A 15,941-nucleotide genomic window follows, 5' to 3' on the forward strand; every position below is an offset into this window, starting at 1 on the left:
ATTTAACCTTTATGTAACCAGGTAGCTGAATAGATTAAAACTCTCCTTCGGGGAGACCAGGCCAAGAAAGCAGCATGAAGTCAAACAGAAAAGTTGTAAACAACAAACTAAAATGTACAGAAGCACAATACAGTCAAAGTCACGTAACAGAACAGATTTTCTATCGAAGAACTCCAATAGGAAGCAGTCCAGGATCAAATGGACCAAACCTTTGTGTAAATCCGTGCCCAACTTTTTGAGATATCCTGCTGACAGACGCAGCTGAAAACATGACCTCCTCGGCGGAGGTGATAATAAATCCACCACAGCTTCTGTCATTCGCTATTCTGTATTCTTATATATTTCCCCGTGTATCATTCATCTTATATCATGCTGTTTCCATGTTCTACTGTAGAGAGAGAGAGAGAGAGAGAGAGAGAGAGAGAGAGAGAGACATAGAGAGAGACAGAGAGACAGAGAGAGAGAGAAAGAGAGAGACAGAGAGAGAGAGAGAGAGAGAGAAAGAGAGAGAGAGAGATAGAGAGAAAGAGAGAGACAGAGAGAGGGAGAGAGAGAGAGAGAGAGACAGTACGGAGCGGTGATGTCATGTTGTTCACAGCAGGTCATTGAGGTTGTTACTGGATCAGTACAGGAGGATGGAGAACCAGACACTAGACTGGGCGAGGCCTGATCGGAGTGGGCGGGTCCGGGTCCGGGTGGGCGGGTCCAGGTCCGGGTGGGCTGGGCTGGGTCTGGGTGGGCGGGGCATGCTCTGAGTAGGTGGGACCAGAGAGCACAGAGCCAGGAGCAGAAGGGAGGGATTTTGGCTACCAGCCCAGCAGGACGACTTGACGGTCAAATTTAGGCATTTAGCTAATGATGTCATCAGACTGACTCACTATAATAATAATAATAATAATATAATGCAGAGTTTTTAAATCCAGTAAGAACAACGAACCTAGTAATGAACACAACAAAACAGAACAGAACAAAATAGAATAGAACAGAACAAAATACAACAGAGCAGAACCATCAGACTCTATTCAGACCACCAGACTCTATTCAGGCCATCAGACTCTATTCAGGCCATCAGACTCTATTCAGACCACCAGACTCTATTCAGACCATCAGACTCTACTCAGACCATCGGGCTCTATTCAGACCATCGGACTCTATTGACACCACGCCTGTTGATGACAGTTTGGAAGCAGATCTGTCTGAACATTTCTGGCTGAAGCCAAGTGGGTAAGAACCAGCTCCACCCAGCCAGAGGATTACAGCCAACAGCTCAGCAAAACATACATGTAGCCTAGTTCAGTGCTTCTACAAAACACACAAGTAGTTCAGTACTTACATAAAACATACATGTAGTTCAGTACTTTAACAAAACACACATGTTCTTCAATGCTTCCAAAAATATACATGCAGTTCAAAAAACACATACATGTAGTTCAGTACTTCTACAAAACTGACCTTTTTCAATGCTTCTAAAAACATACATATAGTTAAAAACAACATACATGTAGTTTAGTACTTACATGAAGACTTGTTCAATGCTTCAACAAAACATACATGTGCTGTAGTTCTGCGCTGCTACGCATCATACATGTAGTTTGACAAAACATACATGCAGTTTAACACTTCTACAAAACATGTCGTTTGACACTTTTACGAAACATATATGTGGTTTAACACTTGTACACATGTGATTCAACATGTCTACAGAACGTATATGTCGTTCAACACTGACAAACATAGATGTCGTTTTAAACTTCTACAAAACATCAATGTGGTCCAAAGCTTCTACAGAACATGCATGTAGTTTACCACTACTACAAAACACGTGTTTTGGTGCCTTTACGAAACACACATGTGGTTTAACACTTGTACACATGTGATTCAACATGTCTACAGAACATACATGTAGTTCAACACACTGAAAAAACATACATGTACGACTGCTTCGCTGACATGTAGTTGAGGAGTCTGGACTGATAAACTGTGACTTACTGCATTTAAAAACAGTCCGGACCTGTTGGAGTGCGGTAGCTGTGATCTCACTGAAACCTCGTCAGTTGTTTGGTGTTTCACCAGATGTGAAGCTGCCGGCGGCTCGGCCCGGCCGGCCTGACGTCAGGCTCAGGGCGGTGAGTCACAGTTGGCCTGGTTCATGTCTTCAGGAGGAATGCAGCCTCAGCTGAGCACGGCTAAGCGCTTCCAGATGGGGGGAACGCCCGTCCGTCCGTCCCTTCCTACCGCCCTCCATCCCCTCCATCCCGCCCTCTAATCCTCCATCCCTCCGTCTGCCCGTCCAATTTGGCCTTTTAACCGATGCTCTCGTCCAGAGTGACTTACAAGGAGTGCAAGAGAGGTAGAATTCAGCATTTTTTTTATCCTGTAATGGCAAATACCTGAGGGTGCGATCACAGCTACAGTTGGTTTTCTTTGGTCCAAACCAGAGTGGAAAGGTTGACTTTGTTGCCATTTTTGTATTTGGTTGGTTTAGGTTCACACGGACCAATTAGAAGCCAACCAGGGCTTGAAAACAAAAGTCACATGACTCCCAAGTAGCTTGTTTAGTGGATCAAAATAAAATCCGATTCCAGTCCCTGTAACTTTATCTCAGCATGATGGACTTTTCTGTCTCTTCTTCTGTGGTGTTCATACCAGTTAAGAACACATGAAGAAACAGCTGAATATGAGCATCGGTCCAGACTTCATTTTGTTCTGCTAGGCTTTCCAAACATGAGGAACTGCATCCGTCTCCTTCTACCCATAATGGGGTGGTTTCCTGTAGTTGGTTGGATTAATGAACCGCACCGCAGTTCTCTTGTTAGAGGACTGAGACTCACTGTGCCATAATTTGGTGCCACCAGAGTTCAAAGGTCATTGTTCTCACCTGGACAATCAAACTGAACTAAAGGAGGAAACACTGCAGAGTTCAGATAAACTTGGTATGAATGCTCCCTTAGAAACAAGTGCTAGAGAATAAGATGTTAAGAACTCTGACTACTCTATCCATGTAGCACGAACTGCAACCCCACTGGACTTCCTTAAAGTAATTGTAGACACATCAGTGCTTGCCCCCTTTCATGTAGTATGATTTCTGAAATTATTGTTGTTGCTTTTCATGGTGATTCTAACTTTTGTCACAGATCATTCCTTGGTAATGCATCCACCCTCCCTGTTCCTAATGCTCTAGTTCCTTAAGAAAATTCTATGTGAAAAAGCAGCTATCGCCAAGCTGACAATTCCCTTTTACACGTGGTTTCATAATCTATGCTCTCTATTGCTTTGCATTTGGTGAATTTGTTCCCTCATCCAACACAATGTGTCGTAAGTCTACAACCCCTCATCCACTACAACGGATGGACGTTCCTCTTCATTCCCTACTGGACTGAGGCTTCTGTCTGCCTTCTGGCAACAACTTCAGGATGAGTAAACCCTCTCAGTCGAATCACTTCCTCAGGTTGTGGTGCAAAGTTACAAAGAATCGCCTTTTATGCCACAGAAATTCAACAGAAAATAAAGAGAGGAATCTTTACAAGTTCCTCAGATTGCAACCATAGGGGAACCCAGAAGGTTCCCTGAAGAACTCCTTATGTAACAGGTTTATGAGCCCTGACGGAACTGCATTCCAGTGGATCTGCTTGCAGTGAAACACACTCCTATATAGGACTGTGTTCACACAGCATGGAAAGCTTGGAATATATTCTGAGTCATCTGACTAAAACTGTCCCACTCCACACCCAACATGCCACTGCTGTCACTTAAAACCATGAGCAAAAAGTCCACATTGTAGGAATACTGTCTTTGATCCCCAAAGACAATATTCAGTGTCTTGCTCAGAGACACTTAAGCAGAGTGGATGCTTTATCCTGCTGCCACCAGACTGACAGATTTAAGATTGACTTTAATTATACAGTTGGTTCATGGGCCTTAGTGTCAGCAAAGCTCTACCTGTTAAAGAACATGAAAATCACCAAAATTGCAGTTACTGGCCTTTCAGATTAACATACACTTTAAAAACTAGGGGATCATTGAGGGTTCTACTTAGATCCACACGCATATACACTGCAATTGCACATAAATTATAATTCATTCATGTGGCAGCAAAGTATGTGCAGAGTTCTACGTCAGGATCCCATGGCTCAAACGCAGAGATGAAACTGATCAGGCGTGGATTGTTATTATTAGTTAGAACACAAATATTCATTGCAACTTTGATTCTCTGATGAGAAGCAAAAATTAGGGTAAAACAACATTAATTTTAGTTGACAGAACACATAAGTGTTATAAATTCAACGCATGCAATGATGCCACAGTATGATGCCCGATATCAGGGAGCATGAAACTTAGTGAAGGGGTTCCTCAGGGAAGCCTCTGCGGCCCCCTGTGGTTACAGTCAGGAAATCACACCCATCTGACATCTCAGTTTTATTTTTGGTTGAGGGAGATTTCGAAAGACAATTCTTTGTAATCTGTAAATTTTGAAACCCAACTTCTCCTTCAGCAGTCGTGACTCATTCAGGACAAACGAGGTCTTTTCCAGAGAAACAACAGTTTCTGTTCCGATACCATGAGCTCTGCAGCTGCTGCTTTCATTCAGACAAACACAGGCTGCTTGCTTCTGCAAAACCGTTCTCTAACAGAAAGGCATTTTCTGAAAACTGCTAGATTAACTTAACATTGGTTTTAATATTGCTTTGCATTTTTATATTATTCATTTTTACCTGTGGAGTTTTATTTGCTTTTAATTGTCTTTCTCTTATGGTACTTCAAGATTTACTTAAAATGAAAAACACTACTACTACTACTACTACTACTACTATTACTACTACTACTACTATTACTGCTACTACTGCAGCTGCTGCTACTAGTACTACTGATAGCACTACTACTGCTACTACTGCTACTACTATTACTACTATTACTGCTACTACTACTGCTGCTACTACTACTGCTACTACTACTACTGATAGCACTACTACTGCTACTAACTACTACTACTGATACAATTGCTACAATAACTACTACTATTACTACTACTACAGATACTACTTCTGCTACTTCTAATGATACTACAACTACTACTGTTACTACTACTGATACAGTTACTACTGCTGGTACAATTACTACTACTACTTCTACTAGTGAAAAACAGTTTCTTGTTTAAACTGCCAGGACAAAAAAAGATCTGCAGCACATCAAGTTAAACCTCAGATGTTTGTTGCTGTGAGAACTCGGCCAGTCAGCCGCTCTGGTTTCAGATCTGCATTTATAAACTCTGTGGTTTAAGAATATCAGCAGCAGCGGACGAGAGGTGGCGAACGCAGCGCTGCGGTTCATTAAAGGAAGGAGAGAGTGAAAGAGATAAAGGGATGTGAGATGGGGAAAAAAATGGAGAGTGAGAAGCAGTGAAAGTGTATTCAAGAGAGATATGGAGGGGGAGAGAGAGAAAAGAAGGGGCAGATCAGTTCATCCATTCAGTGTTTGTTTGTTTCCCACACTGGTTGTTCTTTATTATTGTTGGGCGATTATTACTACTACATTTTGTTTGTTTGTTTTTAAATCATTACACAATTTGATGCTTTGGCAATGTGAGAGGCGTTCCCCCCATCTGGAGCAAATTTGAATTAGAATTTGATATAAAGATAGACAGAGAAAATGGAGGCGTGTAGCATTAAAGAGTCCCGGCACATTCAGGATATGGTTTCGGCTATCCTGGTCATGAGCAGGATAGCTGAAACCATGGGCAACACACACTTTATTACACCTCACTTTACCATGCAAGGCTTAGGTTGATTGAAGGATTGAAATATACAGCCAAAAACTAAAAAAAATCCTCAGCTCCTCCTTTATTTGTTTTCCCAGCACTTCTCTGTCATCCATGTTCATTCTGGAGTCACAGGAATATTTGACCCTTCTTATTATCTGGCTGCTGCGACCTCTGACCCTTGACCTCCTCACTATTGGTTTCTTATAAGTTGCTCTGAATAAAAGCTGGAGCTAAACTTCAGTCAGAAATGTTAAAAGATGAATATGGGCGGTGGTTTGGATCGCAGCCGGCCTGCTGATGTGACTTCATACAATATGAGGAAACGAAACCAACTGCTGCAGTATTATGCAACGACACAATGGACCAGCAGCGGGGCGTTCCTCAGAACTTGGTCAGCTACAACCGTGGTTCTCAACGTGGGGCCCGGGGACCACCAGGGGTCCTTGCGGAGGTTCCAGGGCGTCCCCAGCAAATTGATGAACTGTTAAACTTCAGCGTTATTTCATTTACAAGACATTAACACAATCAGAAAATGACTGTTCTGATCATAGTTTCTCTGTTATCTCTCTACCTGCAATACAGATAGTCATGGGATTCTGGACAAAATCATATCTAACAATAGAAATATTCTCAGATTTGGCTCAGAGAGACAAAATGTCATTAAATGGGGGTCCGTGGCTCTAATGTGGACTGAATTTGGGGTCCTTGATATGAAAAAGGTTGAGAATCACTAAGCTGCAACACACAACACTACCACAGTGTGTTCTTATAACACTGCTGGGGTCGGGGGTTCGACTCCCTGAGCGGCTCAATGGGTGGAGCAAGGCACTAAAGCTTCAGTCCACAATCTGGACTCCTGAATGAAAGTTCTGTGTTTCATTCTCTTAAAGCCATTTTGATCTACAGTCTTCTTAGACAAATATAAATAGTGAAGTTGATCTTATGTGTGAATTTCTTTCCAAAGCCTTTGTCTTTCCATCAAGGCAAAGAATCTAAAATATAAGATAGTTTTGATTTGTTTCACACTTTTTTGGTCACTGCATAATTCAGTTTGTGTTATTACATAGTTTGAGTCTTTTCTTATTCTGAAATGTGGAAAATAGTAAAAAATAAGAAAAATGTGTGTGTCCAAACTTTTGACTGGTAGTGTAACAACTGTAAAAGTGTCAAGTCATACAAGTCATACATCATACTGTATATATACTGTACATACTACACAACATATACTGCATCATATACCATACTGCATCAAACATCAAGTACTTTGGATAAAAGCCTCCATAAACGAAACTAAATAAATATATTTCATGTTGCATCACTCAAACCAACAGCTTACAACAGGCTTCTCAAAGAGGATTTCAGAGAGTAACGCTAACAATGCTAACAAGCTGTTTTAAGGCGACTGGAGAACCAAATCACCCCCCCCCCCCCCCCCCCCCCACCCACCCACCCATCCAGATGGGACAAGGAAAAATAAAGGTTTCTAACTGAGCTATCAGGGTTTCTCTTTAATGGCTGTGTCTGCATGTATACAGTTGACTGATACGGGTTTCTGAGGCCAACACCAATGTTTTTGGACTGGAGCTGCCAAGAGGCGATGCTCAGGATTTCTAAACTCCACTATTTCCATTCCAAAATATTCAAAAAAAAATGCTAATATTGAGTTTTCCTCTCTGAATTTTCTCTGGAAAAGCCCCTAAAACAGAATTTAGACCAACATGGGACACTAAAACTCCACTGAAACCCAGGATTATAAGAAAAGAAGAATAACAGTATACTTGTGTGGAATCTGATCAAAATGTCTCATTAGAATCCATTCAGGTTCAGCTCTTCCCATAGACAACCAGTGTAGCATTGATCAATTCAGCAATGAATATGTAATCAATCAAGCTGTATCATATCAGACTGGAGCAGATCTGATTTTAATAAAAGGTAAATATCAGACCAGATATCAGTCTAAACCGAAACTATGGAAGACACAGGAAGACAGAAGGACAAGGGTGGAGAATTATGGATGCTGTCTATCATCACACACACACACACACACACACACACACACACACACACACACACACTTCTGTTGACCTTGTGCTTGACTGACTGTTCCTGCAACGACAGATTCAGTGACTCCTTGTAGAAGTGAGGAAGTGCAATGTTCTCACTGTGGAGGATATTTGGTTCTCATGAGGACAGAGGGGTGCAGACACACACACACACACACACACACACACACACACACACACACACACACACATACACAGTGTTCGTACCTCTGCTGATTCGTTGTTTCTCTCCAGATAAGATGCCAGGAGTGTCGATAATGCTGATGCTCTGAAGAACCTGATTGGGCATCTGGGAGCAGATGAACCTGGACACACACACACACACACACACACACACACACACACACACACACAGTGTTAGTCGAAGCATGTCTCCTTCAGGTGGAATACATAACACCAGCATTACGTCATGTTCCAGTTGAGCGTGTTGTTGTGAAAGCTACTTCACAGATCAAAACACTGCAGATAAGTGATGATTTAATATCCATATCTGTGAGCTGGCCTCGCTCACACTATTGTTTCAGTCAGGAAGGATCCAGGCTGTTTAAACCAGAGGGAGCTGAAGCAGTCTGGACTCTTCTGTCACAGGAAAGATATGACACATTTATGTAATTTATGTACTATGTGTTTAAATATAGCCTACAGTATAAAGGCTTTACAGGTGTGTCACCAATCTGCTCCCAGCAGCTGAGTCTCATGATGGAGGAACACTGTAGAACTGTGTGTTAGTGAATAAAGTGTAAATATGTATGAAGCAGCTAGAAGCAGAGAGCAGCTGAGTCAGCTTGTTGTGGTGTGGCTGTAGATCCATTCAGTAACGTTCTCAGTAAAAGTGAATAGTGTGATAAGCAGTGTTGGGCAAGTTACTGAAAATTAGTAATTAGTTACAGTTACTAGTTACTGCTCTCAGAAAGTAATTGAATTACTTTGCCAATTACTGCATAATAAATTTAATGAGTTACTAGGGAAAGTAACTTTTGCATTACTTTTAAATGTCTGCTTCAATTCTCTTATTAATGCACACATAGCTATATTATTTTAATGTTGCTGTGGCACAGTGTGATCAGACTCTCTGGATCAGACAAGCAAGTAGAGAAAACCGGCATCAGCCGGACCAATTTATTGGCAAATGCTTTGGGATTCAACACATTAACTTTGCTTCCCATGGTCAGAAAAAGTCTCCAGATTTGTCGCTAGTCGCTTTTGAGAAATAAAGTCTCCAGGGAGGTTGGTCGTCTTTTGATTCACTTGCTCCACTGTAAAGTCGGATGATCATAAACCGGATAATCCAGTAACGAGTAACGAGCCCATTTAAATTTCAGTAACCGTAATTGCGTTATTGATTTGAAAAAGTAATTAGTTACATTACTAGTTACTGCCAAAAGTAATGGAATTATTATTCCCAACACTGGTGATAAGGTGGATTTGTTTCCAAATGTAGGTTACTGTGACACAGTAAACTGTCTTGTCTTTAGCCCTAGTCTCTACTCCAAAACATGAAGAGTTGTAGCTTGAGAAGAGTCAGCTCAGTTAACCTGAACAAACTGTTAGCTAGCTAACTAGCCAGCAAACACACTGATGTTAATGTCAACATGCTAACGCTAGCTGCTACTAGCTACGTTAGCTAGTGTGCTAATCAGATGTGTTAACAACAAGACAGTGATGGTTAGCTGACCAGATGCTATGGTTAGCTAGCTAACAAGCTGACATTATCTAAACACTAAATCAATCAGATGGATCAGTGATGAAATGATCAGTTCAGTCAGAAACAGACAGACATTAGGACCTCCAAGATGGCCGCCAGAGGGGGCGGGGCTAGGCTATATCACCTGAAAGCCTCAATACATAAATGACAACAAGTCTGCACAACGTTTTCTCCACCTTCTTTTGGGTATGGTAAGCAAATTTGAAAGGGTGTGTACACTTTTGATATCCACTATACACATACTCTAACAATAGCATTTGGTGTGTGTGTGTGTGTGTGAGTGTGTGAGTGTGTATCCGCCCCACCATTCCCTGTCATTAAAAGTTAAATTTAGCTGACAGACTATAGCAGCTATAAACTGATCAGTGCAGCGGAGCGGCCGGCTGGCAGAGGGAAAAAACAAACAGCCTGCGGTCCTGACAGGGTGACGCACACACACTTCCCCCTGGAAACAATGACTTATTGTAGAAGGTTCCTCCTTCGCATGGGGCGAGATGGGATTCCTGGTTAAAGGAATGTCTTTGGCCGCATGTACGCGCGCGCACACACACACACACACACACACACACACACACACAAACACACACACACACACACACACACACACACCCCTCGAGGACCAACTGTCCTTCCATTTCCTTGTTGCCCCGCTCAGAAATATTTCTGGACAGAGGAAATACGTTTGACCAGCGTGTTTTTCAGCTATATTTAAACCCCGCTAACTAACTCTGTGGTATCTGACAGCCCAGAGTGTGTGTGTGTGTGTGTGTGTGTGTGTTTACATGTGGAGAGGTCATGTCAGTCGGGGGTGAGGGAGTCACTTCCCAGAGTGTGTGTGTTTGGGGAAAGCGGTGACAGGAGTGTCAAGAGGTGCCACGCTGTGTAAAGGAACAGTGGATCCTGGTCTGAAAGGTTCTTCTACAGCGTCATTCCAAAGAACCATTTTCGGTTCCAGTTTGCACCTTTATCTTCCTGAGTGTGTGTGCTGCTCTGCAACACACAGTGTGAATACAGCTGATGGTTTAGATTTTCATCAGTGGATTGCCTTTACAGACACATTTGCGCAATTTGTGACGCAGGCGGGAGACAACGAGACGCAAATAATCCCCACATGTCCGACCTGTAATCAGCACTAGCAGGCTGCACTGTTTCCCAGTCGGCAGTTCGTATTTACAGAACATGCAATAAGACTTGAACGCAGCATCAGAGTACATGAGCGGTCTACTTGCCAGCTAGTTAAAATAACATATCTAATATCGCAATATATGCAAGTTTCAGGCAGTGGACAGTCAGAGGATTGGATGCAGGACGTCCCACTGCGGTGTTGAAAGGTGTTTTAATCACTTTTTGGGTTCGACTGTTGGAGACTGGGTGTGAACCAGAGGAAAATGAAACTCTACAGTGAAGTAAGAGACGAAATTTCAGACACAATCAATCGTCATGATGGCAGAAACTAGGAAAATAACTTAAGACCCAGGGGCCAGATTCACAAAACCCTCTTAAGAAAAAAAATATTCTCAAGTGCCATTTTTTTCTTAACTTTAGAAAAAATAGGGAAAAATGCTATTCTCAAAAACAGTTCTTATATATTTTCTTAATTTTCTTCTTATGTTTCTTCCTAAGAAAAAACTTAGGAATAAATGGCATTCTTGAAATGAAAGTTGTCAAATTTGTTCTTGATTTTTTTCTTAACTTTAAGACGGCCCTTCACCTGTCTTAAAACTCCTACAGTGAAAAGGTAAGCCTCTAATATCATATATTTAAACACATTTTAGACAAGTAGGTTATAGTTCAAAGTCTTCATAGGTTCCCCTACACCTAACATTAAGATGAACATTTATTGTAAAGCTTTATTTGGTGTAGGGCCAGGTAGGCCTCTGTCTCATGTCTGTTGGAAATAAGCTGCAAATTTTACAGTTACCAACAGCAACCAATGTTTCAATCTTTGCTCTAGTTTCTCTAAATAGGTTTTTCCCCAATTGTTTTGTAGATGGAAGCACTTTGGGTTGTCTCCTAGCCTTGTCTCCCAGCCTCCTAGCCTTGTCTCCTAGCCTCCTAGCCTTGTCTCCTAGCCTCAATGGCAGTAAGCCTAAAGTTTATTAACCAGAATTAATTCAGGCCCTATTTTGAGAAGTTCTTAAGTTGGAAAATTAAAGAAATTTGTAAGAAATGAGACTGTTACTGAGAAAATATTGAGGAATTGCACTTAAGAGCCTTCTTAAGAACTTCCTAAAATTTCCTCTTATGTCATTTCTTAAGAACTATCTTAAGAACAAATTGGTGAATCCGGCTCCAGGTTATGATCCTTTAAGGAGTTCAGGTTAAAGGGTCCGGGTCGTTCTGCTGGGTGGAGCTCTGCGGTTCCTCTGTGAACCAAAAACGTATTCAGACAGAATTCAGTTCAGATCTGGTTCCAAACCTCTGTCTCATCCCTCCATCTCCCCCATTTCTCAGGTCGCTCTACTGTGTTCTGTGTAAATAAAGCAGAGAGGCCAGAGAAACGTCTTTAGGCCATTAAAACACGATTCATCATGGAACAACAGCTCCGATCAGCTGGGAAGACTTCAGCATGTTTACAAAGGGAAAGGAAAGGACTCACTCCTCCCCAGGACACCTCTGGGTGCCATCGATCACTCCAGTAGACTGGGTGTCTGTTCCCGCATGACACACTAGTGAAATTTAACCGATCATTTCAAAATGTTACACGATGAAATATTAGACTAGTGATGCCGGAGGGGAAACTGGCTCATGCCGCAGTGAAGAAAAGGATTCAGATAAGAATACAACAGATAAAAAACGGGATTAAAGCTCTAAACTCTGAGAAAATCCGTAAAATTAAAGATGGCGGCTGCCATTAGCAAGTTGCTAATCGGACTGTAAACAATGACCGGCACAAGGAAGAGGAAGTCTTTGCCCGGATGTCCGCTGGCTACACCTGAAACCCCGAAATATTGGCCGTCACCCCGAGAGTCTGATCTGTCGTCAGACCGATAGACGATGGGTTCAGAGATCGGTAGAGTCGAGGCGAGTTGAGCCGGTGCCATGCGGTGGAAAAGCGGCATAAGACTCTCTGTTACTTAAATATTACGACTGACTTATGTTGAGGTAGGAGAGTTAGCCATCTTCCCCCCCGGCTAATCTTGAGTTAAGAATTTTGTTGTTATGGCAACGAGTCGGCCTAACTGTCCGAGCGGGAAGTTTAAATACTGAAGCTGTTTCATAAGAGACGGCAAATCTCTGGTTTTTGGAAAGAGCGCGAAGAAGAGAGAGAGTCTTTAGAGACAGAAACAACACATTAGAGATCTACAACAATCAAGAAGTAGTAGGAACAGGTAAGTATAAGTGTCTATAGCAAGTTTGACTTAAGGTCACATTTAAGTCTAAGACCAGGTCTATCTTTATGCAACTGGCCCCCGGCTTCATATTGTCATTTAAACTGTTTTCCAATGCAGCAGCAGCACAGCTTGTCATCTTCACTGTTTGGTTTGTTCCCTTATTTCCCTCTCTTGTTCCTTGATGAGATTGAGGTGTGTGTGTGTGTGTGTGTGTGTGTGTGTGTGTGTACCTGTTGAGGAAGGCGTTGCCGAAGGCGTTGAGCTTCCTGAAGGGTTTCTTGGGGTCGACCACCAGAGCGTTGCCGGGGACGACGCCCTCGTTCTCGCCGTACATCACCGCGATGAAACCGTCTGTGGTCGGCTCCGGACCGATCCGCATCCCCGGAAAGTCCTGCTCCAACCAACAAATACCTGGAGAGAGAGAGAGAGAGAGAAAGAGAGAGAGAGAGACGTTCACTTGATGTGCTTTAATCAAATGAAACAGGAAAAAGTATCAAAAATCCCCAAATCGGGGAAAGATTTTTCTCTCAGTGAACAGCTGCAGTAATCTCATTGGTACCTTTCTTTCATTTTTATGGATGAACACATGCTTTGCCAATATTGTTACACAACTGTCATGCCAATAAAGCTTGTTGAATTGAATTGAATTGACAGAGAGAGAGAGACAGGCAGGTGTAAAGAGAGAGTGAGAGACAGATGTAGAGAGAGAGAGAGACAGGTGGAGAGAGAGAGAGAGAGAGAGAGAGAGACACACACACACAGAGAGAGACAGACAGGTGTAAAGACAGAGACAGGTGTAGAGAGAGACAGGTGAAGAGAGAGACAGGTGAAGAGAGAGAGAGAGAGAGAGAGGTGTAAAGAGAGAGGGACAGGTAGAGAGAGAGAGAGACAGAGAGAGAGAAAGAGAGACACACAGAGAGAGACAGACAGGTGTAAAGACAGAGAGACAGGTGTAGAAAGAGAGACAGGTGAAGAGAGAGAGAGAGAGAGAGAGAGAGAGAGAGAGACAGACAGACAAACAGACAGGTGTAAAAAGAGAGACAGGTGTAGAGAGAGAGAGAGACAGAGAGAGTGAGAGAGAGACAGATAGGTATAAAAAGAGAGAGACAGGTGTAGAGAGAGAGAGACAGAGAGAGAGAGAGAGACAGGTGTAAAGACAGAGAGACAGGTGTAGAGAGAGAGACAAGTGTAGAGAGAGAGGTGAAGAGAGAGAGATATATACTTTATAAAGAGAGAGAGAGTCTCTGCCTCCACACATTTCCATGTCAGACCTGATAGAATAACGAATGCTCAGCATGCAAATGAAGAACTGAAACTCCAACATGAGAGTGAGACGGACTCAGAGGGGCGAGAGCACTGTAGACTAATGAGGCTTCATAAAGGTCTGCAGGAAACTGGATCCAGTACAACACGAGACCAGATGATGGGACTTTCTACTGCACTTTCACAGCCTGGATCCTCTGGAGTTTCACTGAGAAATTCACTTCAGAGGATGATTTCCTTCACAAAACAGATAAATATATAAAGCATTATGCAGATAGACACCAGGCTGGCAGAGTCAGGGTCATCTTTTCAATCTTAAAACTTACTTTTATCATAAAGCCTTTCTGTCATCTTTGCCTTTTGTTCATTTTATCCTCATTGCTTCATCTGTTTTTATGTTTTCCTGTCGTTTTATCTCGATGCCTGGACTCTTTCTGTTTTCTTCCTAATGGATCTTTCTGTTTTATTGACCTACAGCGTGTCATCGATCAGTTTTTATTTTTCTTGGTTGTGTGAAACATACATTGGGACCGGTAAACACTGTGTTACAGGCCGGACGCAGAACTAGGATGAATAGAAAGACACTCCTTTACTTAAATCAACACCAACAGAATATATATTGGAACGCAGCCCAGACAGAACCTCTAAGATCAACAGCAGCTGAGGCAGAGGAGACGAGGGCCACGTTCAGTTCAGTCACAGAGTTACTACACTTTTCCTGACCTTTCACCTTTTCCTTACATTCTGCGTTTTCAGGCATTTCGCTGCTGCTCTTTTCCACACCGACTTACAGAAAGATCAACAGTAGAAGAAGCTTCACTTCCTGGATCACCAACATTAGAAGAGACAAATAGTCATTTTTCATTTCAGTGCAGAGCTGTCAACTTTCCCAACTGTCCCAAGTCGGTCTCAAGTCGTGAGGCACAAGTCTCATGTCAAGTCTCAAGTCTAAATGTAGAACAGACAAGTCAAGTCAGAACAAATCCAGTATCAATTTAATATCTTAAAGAAAACTAAATATCTAGGACTTTTCAATGCAATATGGTTTTAATAGGATAAAAACTTGGTAAGAGCATCATGAGTTTGATTTCTATAATCAGTTTCAACTTCGATAAATTCAATCATTCCATACAAATTCAGAAAACAGAATTTAAATTCAGTCGTCTGCTGGAACAAATCTCATCACTTTCAATCTAAGTCATTTACACAAACACAAGATCTCAAGTCAAGACTTTAGAAACCTTTTCAAGTCATCAGAGTACAAGTCAGAGTCAAGTCCCAAGTCACCAGAACCCAAGTCAAGTCCAGTCTCAAGTCTTCTCTTCATGCATCAAGTCGAGACTCAAGCAGTTAAGATTGAGTTAACGGCCGTATGTTACAGGTCCCTGAAGTCAAAGTTGCTGAACTCTTAATGAAAAAGTCTCAAGGAACCTTCATGAGTTCTTTTGATGATTGAAACATAAAATGGCGTTTTTATTTTTAAATGTGTTCCCTGAGTGTGTGTGTGTGTGTCATACAGCCATATTTACTGTTCCACCGCCTCACATGTATAGTGAGTGGTTCCTCTCCCCTCTCATCCTCTACTTTTCTAGTATTCTGTCTCCTTGGGAACACCTTGTCCTTTTCTACACGCTTCATGCTTGTTCCCCTGAGGAACCGCAGAAGGTTCCTCACTAATACTCTTTCGTTTTTAGGAGTCGGCAGTAGAGCCGGTGGTGGAATCAGTGAGTTCAATAACAGCTAAGTTTGGATCCCCTTTAAAAAAAAAAAAAAAAAAAAAGAAGCTTTTTCCGAGCCTTTCATGTCTGCCTCGACCT

The 15,941-nt window shown here is 42.2% G+C and overlaps 1 protein-coding gene across 1 annotated transcript in view; it reads right to left on the minus strand.

Moving 5' to 3' along the window:
• LOC139667660 (EH domain-containing protein 4-like) overlaps positions 1-15,941 on the minus strand; it is a 34,663-nt gene that overhangs the window by 9,726 nt on the left and 8,996 nt on the right. Inside the window, exons 2-3 of the mRNA XM_071547145.1 lie at positions 13,092-13,255; positions 8,029-8,126 (exon numbers count right to left, since the gene is read on the minus strand). Coding sequence (XP_071403246.1) covers positions 8,029-8,126; positions 13,092-13,255 — 262 coding nt within the window. The remainder of the gene's footprint in view (positions 1-8,028; positions 8,127-13,091; positions 13,256-15,941) is intronic.

Source organism: Centroberyx affinis, unplaced genomic scaffold (genome assembly GCF_046629955.1).
Source record: "Centroberyx affinis isolate AG114_WGS23_722 - 3 ecotype Tasmania unplaced genomic scaffold, CSIRO-AGI_Caff_v1 ptg005691l_1, whole genome shotgun sequence".
NCBI lineage: Eukaryota > Metazoa > Chordata > Actinopteri > Beryciformes > Berycidae > Centroberyx > Centroberyx affinis.